The 15,981-nt window shown below is 48.4% G+C and overlaps 1 protein-coding gene across 3 annotated transcripts in view; it reads left to right on the forward strand.

The window, feature by feature from the left end:
- Positions 1-15,485, forward strand: part of PRAG1 (PEAK1 related, kinase-activating pseudokinase 1) — a 50,134-nt gene extending 34,649 nt beyond the window's left edge. For all 3 annotated transcript variants that reach the window (XM_070459952.1, XM_020911340.2, XM_070459953.1), the window contains exons 5-6: positions 3,422-4,161; positions 9,474-15,485. In XM_070459952.1, the coding sequence (XP_070316053.1) occupies positions 3,422-4,161; positions 9,474-10,628 (1,895 nt within the window). In that variant the 3' untranslated portion in view covers positions 10,629-15,485. The remainder of the gene's footprint in view (positions 1-3,421; positions 4,162-9,473) is intronic.
- The last annotated feature ends 496 nt before the right edge of the window (positions 15,486-15,981 follow it).

Below are 15,981 nucleotides of genomic sequence, written 5' to 3' on the forward strand. Positions count from 1 at the left end.
AGCCTTCTATGCAGTGCCATTGTCTGACTGCTCTGTGCTTTAGGCGGTGCTTGTTGGGTGACAAACACCTAACATCTAAGAAATAAAAAGGAACCAGCCTAGACGCTAATCCTTGAAGGCACGCCTCCTTCTAATATCCAGTACTCCTGGCTCAACTTAGTTCAGAGGTTGCAGGATATAGATCTCATCAAAGCCACTGACTCACAGTTCCCACAAGAAAGCAAGAGAACACCTACAGGGCAAAGGAGAAAAATCACTTCCTTCCAACTGCGTGAACAGACACAATATATTTTGTGCTAAAGCATAGCCTCTTGGTTTTCTTTGGTAATCCAGAAATAAGAAGTGTCGCTGATTTTATATATATATATATATGTGTGTGTGTGTGTGTGTGTGTATATATATATATATTTTTTTTTTTAAGATTCCTGCTATTCTTAAAGACTGAAAAGTTTTCCAGCCACAGCTTGTGAGAGCTAGAGCTAGAGGAACAGAGGAAGCCAGATAACCATCAGCCTAGAGGTATTTTCTTTCAGGGGCAGCTTTGAGACAGAATGCACTTGAGGAGCTGTTGAAAATGGAAAGAGTGGCTGAAACTGTAGACTATTAGTGTTGGAAGGGGCCTTCGTGGAGATGCAGTCTGGTCAGTTTTAAGTGAGGAAACTCAGCTGAGTAAGATTGACAGCTGACATCTCTCTGTGCAACCTCAGATCAGGGTAGAGGCAGAAAGGGATGTGGTGAGAGCCAGACAACGAAGGCAAGAAAAGCACACCGAATAGTGGGTGGGTGTAAGCATGAGGCTAAAAGAGGGAGCTAGTCCACAAGCTGATTTGTCACAGGCCTCTCCGGCCAGTTGAACTGGGCCAGGAGTCATAGGCAGGGTGTCCTTGTTGCTGGTTGCCGTTCAGTCGTGTCCGACTCTTTGTGACCCCACGGACTGACCGCAGCACACCAGGCCTCCCTGTCCTTCACCATCTCCCAGAGTTTGCACAAACTCATGTCCACTGAGTCAGTGATGCCATCCAACCATCTCATCCTCTGTCATCCCTTTCTCCTCCTGCCCTCAATCTTTCCCAGTATCAGGGTCTTTTCCAATGAGTTGGCTCTTCACATCAGGTGGCCAGAGTATTGGAGCTTCAGCCTCAGCATCAGTTCTGCCAGTGAATGTTCAGGGCTGATTGACCGGAATTCTGATCACACTCCGCTCCTCCCCCACCCTTACCTTCTGCGTGTTGATAATACATCTCTTTGCCTGAACCTGGTTCCCAGCTCCTGGGTTCAACGAGCTGCGTGTACTCACTCTGTCCTTCTGGGGGCTTCGCACTGGGCTTGCTCTGCTGTTGCTCACTGATGCTGGTCAGTGGGACTGGGGCATGGATATCAACGCCTGAGGACGTGGTCGTCCACTTTGCTCTCTCCTGCCTGTGGAGGAGCATCTTAAGTGAGGAGACCACCCCCACCCCACGCCCTGCCCATGTGGGTGTGACAGGCTTGGTGCCGGCCGCTTCTGTCCCACTTCGGCTGGAGAAAGCAGAGAGAGACTCAGGCATGAACAGCGATCACGTATTCACGAGCAGCCCTACAAAGGCCTTGAGTGGAGTGACGCAAAACTCACAGTGGCCTTCCTTTGGGGCCCCTCTCCGCGTGCCTCAGGCCTCTGAGTTGTACATCGTTCCTTCTCGTCGTCCTGCTGAGAGGGGAGGGGTTCAGAGGTACTGCATGCCCTGCCCTTAGGTGACGTGCACAGTCACAGTGGTCCCCAGCTTTTTTGGCACCAGGGACTGGTTTCCTGCAAGACAGTTTTTCCATAGACTGTGGGTGGCAGGGGGTGAAATGGTTTGGGGATGATTCAAGCAAATTACATTTATTGTGTCTTTATTATTATTATATCAGCTTCACCTCAGGTCATCAGCCATTAGATCCCAGAGGTCGGCGGCCCCCTGAAAATGACAGGCGCACATCATAACTGTCCATTTCCTTAAATCTGAGACCCCTGTTTCTTTCACATTTTAACCTTCAGGATAACAGCATGCATTTTACCACATATGGATACATTTAATGGTTTTTTTTTTTTAATCCCCCTATAAGCTTTTATTAAAATAGTGGGTACATCTTTGAATCAGTTCTTAGAATGAAATAAATGAGTATTATTTCACTTGGCACTTTCTTGTCTCCAACATCAATATCTTTTCTTAAATGTTTTTTTTTTTTTTTTTTACCTGAAATCTTGTTTCATTGCGAACTCTCCATTTCATGCAGTGATACAAAGACTAAGTCCAGTCTTCGCTCTGTCTAGATTGGCTGTCCATCTCACCTTCTGTGATGTTTCTGGACGTACCTGTGCACTGTGGAGACCTGGGGCGGTGATGGAGCTTTCCCAGAATCATATCAGTATCCATGTGTACCACTCTGGGAACTCAGGGGCCTAGGAACCACTCACTTTCCTGCTGCTTCTTTTTATAAAAGTCACCTTCCTTTGCCCTCTGGGCTTCCCTGGTGGCTCCGTGGTTTAAAAGAAATCTGCCCACAGTGGAGGAGACTTGTGTTCAATCCCTGGGTTGGTAAGATCCCCAGAGAAGAAAATGGCAACCCACTCCAGCATTCTTTCGTGGAAAATTCCATGGACAGAGGAGCCTGGCAGGCTACAGTCCATGGGGTCATAAGAGATGCACACAGTTTAATGACCAAACCACCACCACCATTGTCTGCCTTCTAAAATGTCTGCGGGCCTGCCCTGTCCCCCAGGCCATCAGGGAGTTTGTCAAAACTCTTAGAATTACACACTAAAAAGGAAGCATTATACTGCAGCTAAACACTACCCTCTATAAACTGACTTTTTGAAAAAATCCAGCCAAGCCACACATGTTCAAGTTTGTTGTTGCTGTTGCAATATTATTTGCTACATATTAGAAGCAACCTAAGTATCCATCCAGTGGGAGCTGGTTAATAAATTATGATACTTGCATATGATGATATAGTTTGGGGCACCTATTAAAAAGAATTAAGTACATCTGGACATTATCTGATGTGGACTGTCTCCAAGCCATAGTGGCAAATGAAGAAAAGGGATATTGGGATCAGTGGGCACTATTTGCTCTCCTTTGTGTAAACGTGTGTATGTTGCGTGTGTGTGTGTTTTGGTTGTTTGGCGGATCTCCAGAAGGATGCATGAGAGACTGCCAGCAGTGGTTTCCGTTACATTAGAGGGACTGGATGCTGAGGGACAGGATAGGAGGAAGACTCATTGGCATTGTATACCTTTTTTGCACTTTTAATTTGTTCATATGCATGTGTTGTCTCTTTAAGAAATAAATAAAAACAATATAAAACAAATTACTTTGATGGGGAAAAAAAAAAGCCCACAGGACCCTGGAACTGAGCAACATGGACTTCTAGCCTGAGAATTTCTGTTTCTCTCTCTCAGGTCCATCGTCTGAGCCAGCTCACTCGCCCACCAACAGCAGGAAGAAGCTCTTCGCCCCTGTCCCCTTCCCTTCAGGCTCCACCGAGGATGTGTCCCCCGGAGACCCCCTGCAGCCCCCGCCTCTTCCCCAGAAGAAGCTCGTGAGTCGGGCGGCCTCTTCCCCGGATGGCTTCTTCTGGACCCAGGGCTCCCCCAAGCCTAGAACAGCAAGTCCCAAGCTGAACCTCAGCCACTCGGAGACTAATGTGTGTGTCCACGAGGACTCCCACTTTAGCTACGCCTCGGGCCCCGGCGGCCGCCACCAGCACGTCTTCGCCGCTTCCGAGCCGCTGGAGAAAACGTCCAAAGGCAGTGGCCACCGGGGCCCCACGCCGGGGCTGGGGGGCAGCAAAGGCCTGCAGGGCAAAGGGGTCTCCTCCGCCTCGTCCTCCCAGCTGAGCGTGTCCAGCCAGGCCTCAGCGGGCAGCACCCAGCTGCAGCTGCACAGCCTCCTGAATAGCATCAGCAGCAAGGAGGGCACCTATGCCAAGCTGGGGGGGCTCTACGCCCAGTCCCTGGTCCGCCTCGTGGCCAGGTGCGAGGACCTCTTCATGGGCGGCCAGAAGAAGGAGCTGCACTTCAGCGAGAATAACTGGTCCCTGTTCAAGCTGACCTGTAACAAGCCCTGCTGTGACTCAGGGGATGCCATTTACTATTGCGCTACCTGCTCTGAGGACCCCGGTAGCACCTACGCCGTGAAGGTAGGTCCCACCCCCACCTCCTGTTCCCCGCCCTGTGCCGGCCGGCGGGTCTGGCTGGCAGCCCGGTGGCTTGAGAAGTCCTGTCCCCTCGGCCGCCTCCAAGAGGAGGGTCATTTCCTGGAAATGCTCGGTGAGTTCACTCTGCCTGGCCCAGGACATGGTGCAGTGTGATTTGTATGCACGTGTTCGATGGAGGAAAGAGCAAGCTGAATGTGGTCAGCCTGGTCATCACTGGCAGCCCAGAGCCCAGGATCTGTACCCATCCAATGAAGGGATGTAAATTTGAGCTCCTTGAAAGTCAAGGGGGTGGAGGTGCCTTTAGGAAGTTCTTTGCTACTGCTGACCCAGTGGACCTGAGAAAATGATCTTTGAATCATCCCTCTGCTTCCACCCTGAACATTTTCTTGTGTTCAGGTACATCAGTTACTCTCCCCTGCCTCCTGGGGCTGGACCTGGGGGCTCCTTCACTGTCAAGAGACGGCTGACCTCTTCATTTTGAGGAAGAACAAGCCTGGTGGGACAGGCTTTTAATCCTTCTTGCCCATGGGGTAGAAAGTGATGTGGCCCAAGGGGGCCACTTGGCGCAAGGTCTGCCGCTGGATCAGAACTTCTGGATCAAGGGGTTTGGTTTTTTAGATTCGTGACTGTGATGTGCAGCTTGGATTCTAAGACCTCCTGTAATAATGTAGAGTTAGCCAATTCTGAAGAACAGTGCAGAAAATTCAACATTCCCAGAGAACATTAGAAGGCAGTGTTGTTCATTTCATCTGAAATCTAAACCATAAGGAGGGACTTCCCTGGCAGTCCAGTGGTTAAGCCTTTGCCTTCCAATGCAGGGAGTGCTGGTTTGATCCCTGGTCAGGAAGCTGAGGTCCCACGTACCTCCCAACCAAAAAAACCAAAACAGAAACAATATTAATACCAAGTCAGTAAAACTTTAAAAATGGTCCATATCAAAAAAAAAAAAAGAAACCAGCAGATAGACTTTGGGCCTGTTAAGGAGGAGAGTCCCAGTTGTTCTCTGTGATTCTGCTGGAGGCTTGGCAGATCAGGAAGTATCTCCATAGAGTGTGAAAAGGAAATTTCTTTTTAAAATTTTTTTAACTTTTTTTTTATATTGGAGCTCAATATTTTGTGAAAAGGAAATTTGAAGAATTTCAAGTATTCAGAGTCTAGGGAACAGCAGCATCAATTTGCAGATGTGCCTGGCTTGGTGATGGGGTGGGGGCGGGGCACAGAGCGTCCTGCACGCGCCACCGTTCCACTTCATTAGTGCTGGTTCTGGATGGAATACAGTCATCTGAATCCTCTGGGTCCCCAGGAGGCGGAGCTGCCTGTCTGCGGCCGAGCTTGTCTCACCCATGTCTGGGATGCGGGAGCTTCGGCTGCAGGCTTGCACCTGCTTGGGCTCACGTTGGTCCCTCTGTTTGTGGGCTTTGCCTCCTGTGGCAGCGAGAGAGTGAAGCCAGCTCGTGTAGCCCTGCTCCACGAATACAGGGAAGAGGAAAAGCCTTTGTTAACTTGTGCTGTCGACGCTGTTTCGTGCCTCAGTCAGCCAGAACTCCAGTAATTAGGGACCTGTGTTAAGCTGGCTGGGCCTTTTTTATTTCGCAGACGTGACTTAGCCCAGATTTTCAACCACGAAGCAGGCCAAGGCACCAAAGTTTAAAGCAAGACTTGGCTCAATGAAACCTTTGAAATTGGAGCTGAACCAGTCTGTGTGAAGGTCTTGAGCCAAAACCTGAGCACAGACCCCTGAAAATGATCTTGCAGGGTGGTGAGGGGAGGTGGGGGTGGAAGAGAAGCCTTTCACCCACCTCCTCTACCTTCACTCCTCATTTGACACTGTAGAATGATCTTGCGGGGCCCCTCCCAGGGCTCCCCCACTGGTTAACATGCACCCCATCTTTTGTTCGAGGCAGTGAGGTCTTGCCAGAGGACCAGCTCACTGATTCTGAATCCCATCCAGGCCAGTTGTCATTTACTTTGCTCCTTCATTTACATCTCTGTGCAAACTGCCTGGACTCCCAAGGAGAGTTTTTGCTGGGCTCAGACCTTTGATACCCTGGAGAAAAGGATCCTTGGAAACACATCCCAGGCCTGGCAGCTGTGCCCTCTGGGTTTGTACAATTACCTGCCAGCCACCTCTGGATTGCCTGGCTCCACTGCCAGGTTTCCTCCAGACCCACAAGGGCAGTCACCATAGCAACCTTTCCTGAGGGGTGCTCACCTGTCTAGGCTTTGTGTTGAAAGCTGCGTCTGTGTTGTGTCTTTTAACGCTCCCAGTGCCCTGTGAGGAGGGACACTGCCCTTGAGATACAGAGGAGAAACAGACTTTGAGATAAATACAGTCAATTCTCAACATTTGGGGATTTCATATTTGTGAATTTGGTGTTGAAATTTTTTGTAACCCCAAATAATAAATACTTGGGGTGCTTTAGTGGTCATCCCTGGCCACGTGCAGAGTTGGGGAGATCCAAGTTATTCAACACACAAATCCCTAGCTGAGGTGCTACACGGGGACTTTCCACCTTCTTTCTCAGCTCTCATACTGTAAACAAGTGCCTCATCTTCACACTCTTTTTAAGGGTGATTTCACCCTTTAAAATGGCCATGCCAAGCAATGAAGTCCTGTCTCATGATCCTAAGGTCAGGAAGACTGTGATGCAGTTTTGAGAGGGTGTTAGATCAGCTTCTTTTCAGGCATGAGCTACACTGCTGTCAGCCATGAGTCACTGTTAGCACAGTTGAGATACTCAACAGTATCTATGAATAAGGCGACTTTAAACAGAAACACACATACAGCAGGGCTATACATTGGCCAGTTGATGAACATCTTGTGACCAGAGGCTTGTAAGAACTTCACGTTGTATTTCCCCAGGAGCAGTGGTTCAGCATTCATGCGTTCAATGTTTGTGACTACTTAATAGAACATAACGACCAACCGAAAAGAACAAGAATCAAGGGTAACTTGCCAGTGTTTGCAGAGTTCATATTTAAACTAAGGTCCTTTTCACCCTAAGGCTCTTACTCTTCACCTCCAGAACACTTCTCAGCTGTATAATCTTCGGTGAATAACTTAATTTTTTAGAGTCTCAGCTTCCTGCTCTGTAGTAACATCTATCTCATGAAGTTGTTCAATGAAATTTAGAGAGACACTACAGGAAGTATGCTTTATAGGCATCATGTGAAAGTTTGCTGGGTATGTCGTAGTTGAGAAGCTCTCCCTTATATCCATGGATGGCAAAGCAGACAGGTCCATACACAGTGGTTGTTGGTATTTATACACTAGACTATTTTTCGAGGACCACCCCAGCCGACATTGTTCCAGAAAACTGCCATTTAAAAACCAAATACAGCTGGCCTGGCTCAGATGAGAAAGAACCTACAGCAGTGCCTTTTCGACATGTATCCCGAAATCACTTTTGTTAATGGAAGAGGAAACACTGTCTGGCATAAAATGAGCTTGCCTTTTATTTCTATTCTACTTTTCTAATAAGAGAGATCACTAAATTAATGTGTTCCCTCCCCCCGGCCCCCCAACCCTCCAATTATCTTTTAAAAGTTTTCTTAGTAGCTGAGCTCCTTTATGCCAGGTTTCATGCTGAGGTTTGTAGAGCTGCAATATAAATAAATCTCTTTGAAAAGGTGCTTGCAACAGAACTTCTAAAAACGTCACCTGTAAGCATTGTGGCACTCCATAAACACTGCCGTGATCATTCAAGTACAGCCATGCAGCAGCCAGAAGGGTTATTTTGAGATTGTTTGCTGGGTGATATTTTGTAGATGGGGCCAGATGCCTTTCTTCTCAGGATTACATACTGATCCTTACCCTTCTACAAAGCACGGCTGGGGCTGCACCATCTCCTTTGCAGAGGAGTGCCCACAGACCATCTACAGTCTCCTTCCGTGTAATTAATTAGAGGGGATCAGGCCTGATGGGGGGCCATTGTGTGTGACTCAAGACTCTCAGTTGTGCAGCCACCAGATGGATTCCTGTTGCTCAGGATCCTTAGGTGACTGATGCTGTCATTAGTACAAAAAGATGTAGAAGAGGAAGGAAAAGACATAGCATAGGGATTCCCCAGAGAGCTTGAGATCCTCTGCTTGTTTATTTCATCTTCGGTTCAGAGGGTACCTTTGGGCCCTTGGGCTTCCCTATTCCCTGGAGAGCTTTCTGTTTTCTTTCAGCTTTTATGACTCACCCTTGGAGGAGTGGCTTACACTTAGCAGCTCCACTAAAATCAGCCCCATGGGTTGTGCCAGTTGGTAGGCATGGCATATTAACCTGGATCTAGAAACCAGGGCAGAGAGAATTTGACCAAGTCCTAGAGGTGTAGGGGCCTGCATCTCTGCCCCTGAGATTCCCCAAGAAGGGAACATCCAAGTGATCAAATATATCTGCTGTCAGGTAGCTGCCAAGTCAGGTACAGTGGCTGAGGAGTGAGGCTGATTGCCTGAGGAAGCTCTTATCTGGCTTCCTGAGAATTTGTCCAGTCCACGTTGTGGGCAGAGAGATGTCTTCCTATCAAGGGAACTCATTCTGGCTGGGTTGTATGATCATTTTAGGTTTAACTTTTTAAGAAATTGACAATCTGTATTCCAAAGGGGTGGTGCCATTTTACATCCCACCAGCACATCTGAGACATCCCATTTCTGCACATCCTCATAAATGCTTGGTAGTATCATTTTATTACAGCCATTCTGGTGGGCATCACCTGGGCTCTCATTGCGTTTTTCGCTTGCCTTTCTCTTATGACTCATGATATTGAATATCTTTTCATGTGCTTGTGGCCATTTACATAGTTCTTGGGTGAAATGCCTGTGAATATCTTTTGCTGACTTTTTGATTGGATAATTTATCTTATGACAGCTTTGCAAGAATTCTGGGTACACTCTGGATGGATATGTGTTTTGCAAATATTTCCTCCCACTCTAATACTTGTCTCCCCAATTTTCTTAATACTTTTTGAACCACACAAGTTTTAAGAGTTGATAAGGTCAAGTTTGTCCCCGTTTTCTTTTTTGGACCATGGTCCTGGTGTGGTTGCTGAGAAATCTTGGCTTAGCCTAAGGCCTCAAAGATTCTGCCCTGTGTTTTCTTCAAAAGTGTGCATTGTTTTGGCTCTCACACCTAAACCTCTCCATTGTGACCTAGGTCTCTGTGACCCATTTTGAGTTAAATGGTGTGTGCGCAGTGGGCGGTAGGGGTGTAAGTTCACCATTTGCATGCGGACGTCTAAACTTCCCAGCACTGTTTACTGAACAGAATGATGGCTCTGGCTTTTGACCTCACTTCCGCTTTCCCCCAGATCTGCAAGACCCCCGAGCCCAAGGCAGCCTCCTACTGCAGCCCTTCAGTGCCCGTGCACTTCAATATTCAGCAGGACTGTGGCCACTTTGTCGCCTCCGTGCCCTCCAGCATGCTCACCTCTCCCGACGCACACAAGGACCCTCTGTCTGCCCTGCCCTCACATCCCCCCGCCCAGGAGCAGGACTGCGTGGTGGTCATCACCCGGGAGGTGCCCCACCAGACCGCCTCGGACTTCGTGCGGGACTTGGCCACCAGCCACCAGTCAGAGCCCGAGGTGTACGAGCGGCGGGTGTGCTTCCTGCTCCTGCAGCTCTGCAACGGGCTGGAGCACCTGAAGGAGCACGGGATCATCCACCGGGACCTGTGCCTGGAGAACCTGCTGCTCGTGCACTGCGCCCCCCAGGCTTCCCCCGAGCCCTCCCCCGCGGCCTCCGTGCCGCCCACCGCCACGTCCCCCGCCCCTGCGGCTACCGCCTCCTCTGCCGCCCTCCCTACCGGCGCCGCCCCCACCCCTCCAGCCGCCCCCGCCTTTCCGGGAGGGTCCGGTGAGAAACACTTGCCCCGGCTTATCATAAGCAACTTCCTGAAGGCCAAGCAGAAGCCAGGCGGCACCGCCAACCTGCAGCAGCAGAAGAGCCAGGCACGCCTGGCCCCCGAGATCGTGTCTGCCTCCCAGTACCGCAAGTTCGACGAATTCCAGACGGGCATCCTCATCTACGAGCTACTCCACCAGCCCAACCCGTTCGAGGTTCGGGCGCAGCTCCGGGAGCAGGACTACGGGCAGGAGGACCTGCCGCCGCTGCCCGCGCTGTCCCTCTACTCGCCCGGCCTGCAGCGGCTCGCCCGCCTGCTGCTGGAGGCCGACCCCATCAAGCGCATCCGCATCGGCGAGGCCAAGCGCGTGCTGCAGTGCCTGCTGTGGGGGCCCCGGCGCGAGCTGGTGGAGCCGCCCGGCGCCTCGGAGGAGGCGCTGTGCGCCACGCTCCACAACTGGATCGACATGAAGCGAGCCCTGATGATGATGAAGTTCGCCGAGAAGGCGGTGGACCGCCGACGCGGGGTGGAGCTGGAGGACTGGCTGTGCTGCCAGTACCTGGCCTCGGCCGAGCCCGCAGCCCTCTTACAGTCGCTGAAGCTCCTGCAGCTTCTGTGAGGCAGCTCCCGGCCCCCTCCTCCGGGCCGGACCCGCACCCGACCCCCTTCCCCGTGCCCTGCCTTGCCTTGAAAACATCCGTGTCTCCTGGGAAATGGTACAAATGACTGTCATACTTGGATGTAATATATATATATATAAGATATAAATATGAAAGACTGTGGATGTCATTGCCCACCGTGGTCCAGCCTCCTTTTCTCCTGTAGTCTTGCAGTTTCCTCTGCAATTATGTACATTTCTAGCTTCTTGCAAGGTCGTGAGGACAGTGCCACCCGCAGAATGAAGCCTGGACTCTGGTCTCACTACCCCATTAGGGGGTCTCTACTTTCTTGTCAAGTGGCTATTTAAAAAAAAAAAAAACACCTCCATTTTTAATTAAAATTGCTGGTTGAGTCGTGAGCAAAGCTCTTATATCCCCAAGTGTGTTAATACCTTTGGTGGGTAAAATCGTTTTAAGCCCTTGAAACAGTGGCTTCAAGACCACTTGAACTGTCCCCGTTCTTCCGCTTCTTGTCAGAAGGAGCATCAGGCCGCAAGAGCCCAGGCATGTGGGGACCAGTTCATCTTCCCTGCTTCTCTCTCCACCTCACAGCCTCTTAGGAAGAAGCCAGACACAGCTGGCGTGATCCCCGAGTTTCAGAATCTAATTCCACTGCTCGAAATCCATTTCCAGTTTGCTAAAGCTGGTTATCATTTGTATCAGAAGCCTGGCTGAAAGCGGAAGCCATCCCAGATGGTTCAAATGACGAGAACTTAGCAGGGGACCACTTAAAGGGTTGCAGGCAGGATTAAGAGAAAAACAACGGATGGTGAGACAAAAAGCAAGGGCTGGAATGGGGAGGGTTTACTCAATCTGTTCCCCACCTGTCATCCCCAGGCCAAGACCAGTGAGACGCCAGGGAGCAAGAGGGCCTGGGTGGTAGAGCCAGCAGGACTGACTGCCCTGGGCAGGGTTGGGAAGAAAGGGTGGAGTGCCAGGTGGGAAACAGCCCACTGTTACTGCTGTCCTAGATAAGGGCAGTGCAAGAAGAGAACTCAGTGTTTCTACTTTCAGACCACTCGCCCACCTGCTGTTCAAAACTCCTTTGGGTTTCCATTTTTTTAAACTCATTCAGTTAACACATTTATTGGCACCTACTACAGTCAGCATTTGGTACCATGCCTTTAAAAAGTGCTTCAAAGAATTCGGAAGCACCAGATCTTTCTTCCTCAAAACTAGACAGAGAAAAAAATCAATAAACACTCATTTGAAGGGAAATAGCCCAAGAGCTTTGTATTGCTACCTAAAAGGGTAATCTTTCAAGTTGTGAACGAATTTCTCAAACCTTGTAAATAACAATGGACAAGTTTAAAATAAATTCAAAGGTCTTAATGGATGTCCTAGGAATCTAGGAAAGTGGCCAGCAACCAGGATGGCAAAATCTCCCAGGTCCCCTTCTGCTTATTTTTTTAATAACTTTATTGGTTTATTATTGGCTGTGCTGGGTCTTCATTGCCACGAGGGCATTTCTCTAGTTGCAGTGAGTAGGGGCTACTCTCAAGTTGCAGTGTGTGGGCTTCTCATTGCAATGACTTCTCTTGTTGCAAAGCTTGGGCTCTAGGACCCATGGGCTCAGTAGCTGCAGGATCCGGGCTCTAGAGCACAGGCTCAGTAGTTGTGACGCATGAGCTTAGTTGCTCCGTGGCATGTGGCACCCTCCCGGACCAGGGATCGGATCCCTGCTGCTTGCATTGGCTGGAGGATTCTTCACCACTGAGCCACCGGGCAAGTGCTCCTTCCATGTACTAATTTCACTCTTTTCGCAGCCATTCCAGCCTGGGACTACAGGTACACACACCCACACTTCCAGGCATCTAAGGTGAAGCCTGGGGCTTCAAGGCGCATATGTCATTTCAGTGGTGGCTTGAGCATTGAGGGTCAGTCAGTCAGTTCAGTCGCTCAGTCGTGTCCGACTCTTTGTGACCCCATGAATTGCAGCACGCCAGGCCTCCCTGTCCATCACCAACTCCCGGAGTTTACTCAAACTCATGCCCATCGAGTCGATGATGCCATTCAGCCATCTCATCCTCTGTCGTCCCCTTCTCCTGCCCCCAATCCCTCCCAGCATCAGGGTCTTTTTCCAGTGAGTCAACTCTTCACACGAGGTGGCCAAAGTACTGGAGTTTCAGCTTCAGAGTCAATCCTTCCAGTGAACACCCAGGACTGATCTCCTTTACGATGGACTGGTTGGATCTCCTTGCATGACCCAGATAACCACAATGGTGTGATCACTGACCTAGAGCCAGACATCCTGGAATGTGAAGTCAGGTGGGCCGTAGGGAGCATTGAGGGTAGAACCGGCTAAAACCAGCTTCCAGCTATGTTTGTACAGAGAAAGAGTTTTGGACATGGAAATCATAATTCTCTGTAGGACCCATCTGTTTCAGAGGGTATTATTTTGTCAGTTGTTTCTTCCTGGGAATTTTCCAGGCAAACCCTCCACCCTCAGTTTGCTGTCTTTTGCTTTCTTGTTCTTTCTCACATCAAATAAACAATGGAGAGGGAGGAAGCAAATATTCTGCCAGGGGGAATGCAGCGCTAGTTGGAAATAACTGTCACAAGAAGCACATTTTAAACCTCTGAATTAATTGCACCTTTTTTATATGCCTCCCACTTAAGGGAGAAAAAAAACACTGAGATGGTAGAAAAGATTTTCAGAACTAAAATGAACCCCAAAGTAAAGGTGGAAAGAGAAGGAACTATAGCAGTAAATTCTAATTAAGAAGAATGGTAGTGATCAAACATAAGACTTATTTCTGAGCTTAGGTCCACCAACCTAAGAAAAGTACAGAACAGCCGGGTGTTCTCTGCTTCTGCTAAGTCACTTCAGTTGTGTCTGACTCTGTGCGACCCCCCTCCCTGGGATTCTCCAGGCAAGAACACTGGAGTGGGTTGCCGTTTCCTTCTCCAATGCAGAAAAGTGAAAGTGAAGTCTCTCAGTCATGTCTGACTCTTCGAGACCCCATGGACTGCAGCCCACCAGGCTCCTTCGTCCATGGGATTTTCCAGGCAAGAAGACTGGAGTGGGTGCCATTGCCTTCTCTGCAGGTGTTCTCTACTTCGGGGTAATTCTTTTTTTTTTTTTTCCATTTATTTTTATTAGTTGGAGGCTAATGACTTTACAATATTGTAGTGGTTTTTGTCATACATTGGCATGAATTAGCCATGGATTTACATGTATTCCCCATCCCGATCCCCCCTCCCACCTCCCTCTCCACCCCATCCGTCTGGGTCTTCCCAGTACACCAGGCCCGAGCACTTGTCTCATGCACCCAACCTGGGCTGGTGATCTGTTTCACCCTAGATAATATACATGTTTCGATGCTGTTCTCTTGAAACATCCCACCCTCGCCTTCTCCCACAGAGTCCAAAAGTCTGTTCTATACATCTGTGTCTCTTTTTCTGTTTTGCATATAGGGTTATCGTTACCATCTTTCTAAATTCCATATATATGTGTTAGTATACTGTAATGGTCTTTTTATCTTTCTGGCTTACTTCACTCTGTATAATGGGCTCCAGTTTCATCCATCTCATTAGAACTGATTCAAATGAATTCTTTTTAATGGCGGGGTAATTCTTTGGGTAATCTCAGGAGACAGTTCATCGGCAGGAACAAACCTTTTCCTGGTGCTTGGTTTTGAAGGGATTTTGTCAAGGATTTCCTTGTTTAAAGGCATTAAATAATGTTCCCAACAGCACACACACACACAAATTAAAAAGACATTTATTTTAGATAGGGCAATTCCTTATATCTACCATTGGTGAAATCCACGGGTGAACGTTCAGGCCTAGTTTCATTGAGATGATTCTGCAGAGCACTTGTCACTCACTCAACTCTGCAAATCAGCCTTTTCCATGAATGACAAGTCACGTGGCTACAAATATTAGGTTTGGCAAATAGCTTCAGGCACAGAGAATTCCAAATACAGCTTTTTTTTCATCACCCCAACATATACCTGGGATGTATGACTTTACTTCACAGAAACCTCAAGCACCAAATAAATTTAAATCCAGAAACAAAGAGTTTCTTCCACAGGGGACCGAGGTTCAGAAAAAGGCAGCCACCTTTGTATGATGACAGTCTTGGAACACCTGGCTATCTAATAGTCCTGTTATCTGTGAGTTCATCTCCTCTCCTTTCTTCTTGGCTTTAGACCCAACTACTGGTATTTAAACCTCTAGGTTCTTTTGCCTCCAACTCTGGGCTAAGTCGCCCACATATCCTTTCCACATCATACTTTGGGTTGTTAACGGGCCTTTCCCTTTCCCATGCCCAGATGTAGGATCGTTTTCTTCTCCTAAATTCTTTTCTGCAGGTGTTAGAAAGCAGGCGTCTAAATTACTGTATCCTTGCCGGAAGCAAGATGAGCACTTCAGGGAGGATTTATTTATGGTAGCACATGGCTCAACTCTAAAAAGACAGGGCTCTGGGGAGCTGTAGTTACCACTCTGTGTGATGCATCCTGGTTTCCAAAGGCTTGGGGCTGGAGAAAGCCCTCTTGTGAGACACACGTGTGCACAGAACAATGACGAAGATTTTGAAGAGGGAAGACACACGTTTCTTTAATGACTTCTCTGAAATGTGTTGTTTTAATATACCACCAGCCAAGGCAGCAGCCCTTTCCCACTCTGATGAGTGTCTATAAGTCTTTGAAGATCTAAGAGTAAGCTTATTAAGTCCCATTAAAATAGTAGATTTATAATGTAAAATCTGTTTGGCATGTTTAATAGAGGGTGAGGTAAATGGAATTGATTTATTAGAAACCAAAACTTAAACCAATTGCTGTCATTGCTAAAAATAAAAGGCAAGAATAAAACATCTGGGGCAAGTTTTACTGGATGAAAGTCTTGACAAATTACTCTTTCCTCCTCTTTTCCAATGCTAATTAATGCAGTTAAGGACAGTCCAGGAGACCTACTCCAGGTGAGAGATGCCTTTGGAGGACCTATTCCCTGGAAAGGAGGTCATCTTCAGGTACAACTTCCAGATTAATCCAAACACAGGATCATTGACTGAGGGGGATCTGGGGTCATGGTCAGTTTGGAACCTTACTCAATCTTGGGTACTCAGTCTTCTTTTCTGGACTCAGGGAAGCAAAGTCAAGTTTACTTGGGATCTTTCTGCATGCCAGCAAGGCAGCTTTGTATTGAACTATCCCAGTGGGATTTGAACATGTACACTTTTCACATATCCTGAAGGCGGGATTCAAATCTTTCCAGACCCTTTACCAGAAATGATTACATCTATTTCCTACAAAAATGCTGTCCTGAACACGGGATGTGATTAGACTCCCAAAATGTTTATGTACAGTA

The sequence above is a fragment of the Odocoileus virginianus genome, chromosome 32 (assembly GCF_023699985.2).
Source record: "Odocoileus virginianus isolate 20LAN1187 ecotype Illinois chromosome 32, Ovbor_1.2, whole genome shotgun sequence".
NCBI lineage: Eukaryota > Metazoa > Chordata > Mammalia > Artiodactyla > Cervidae > Odocoileus > Odocoileus virginianus.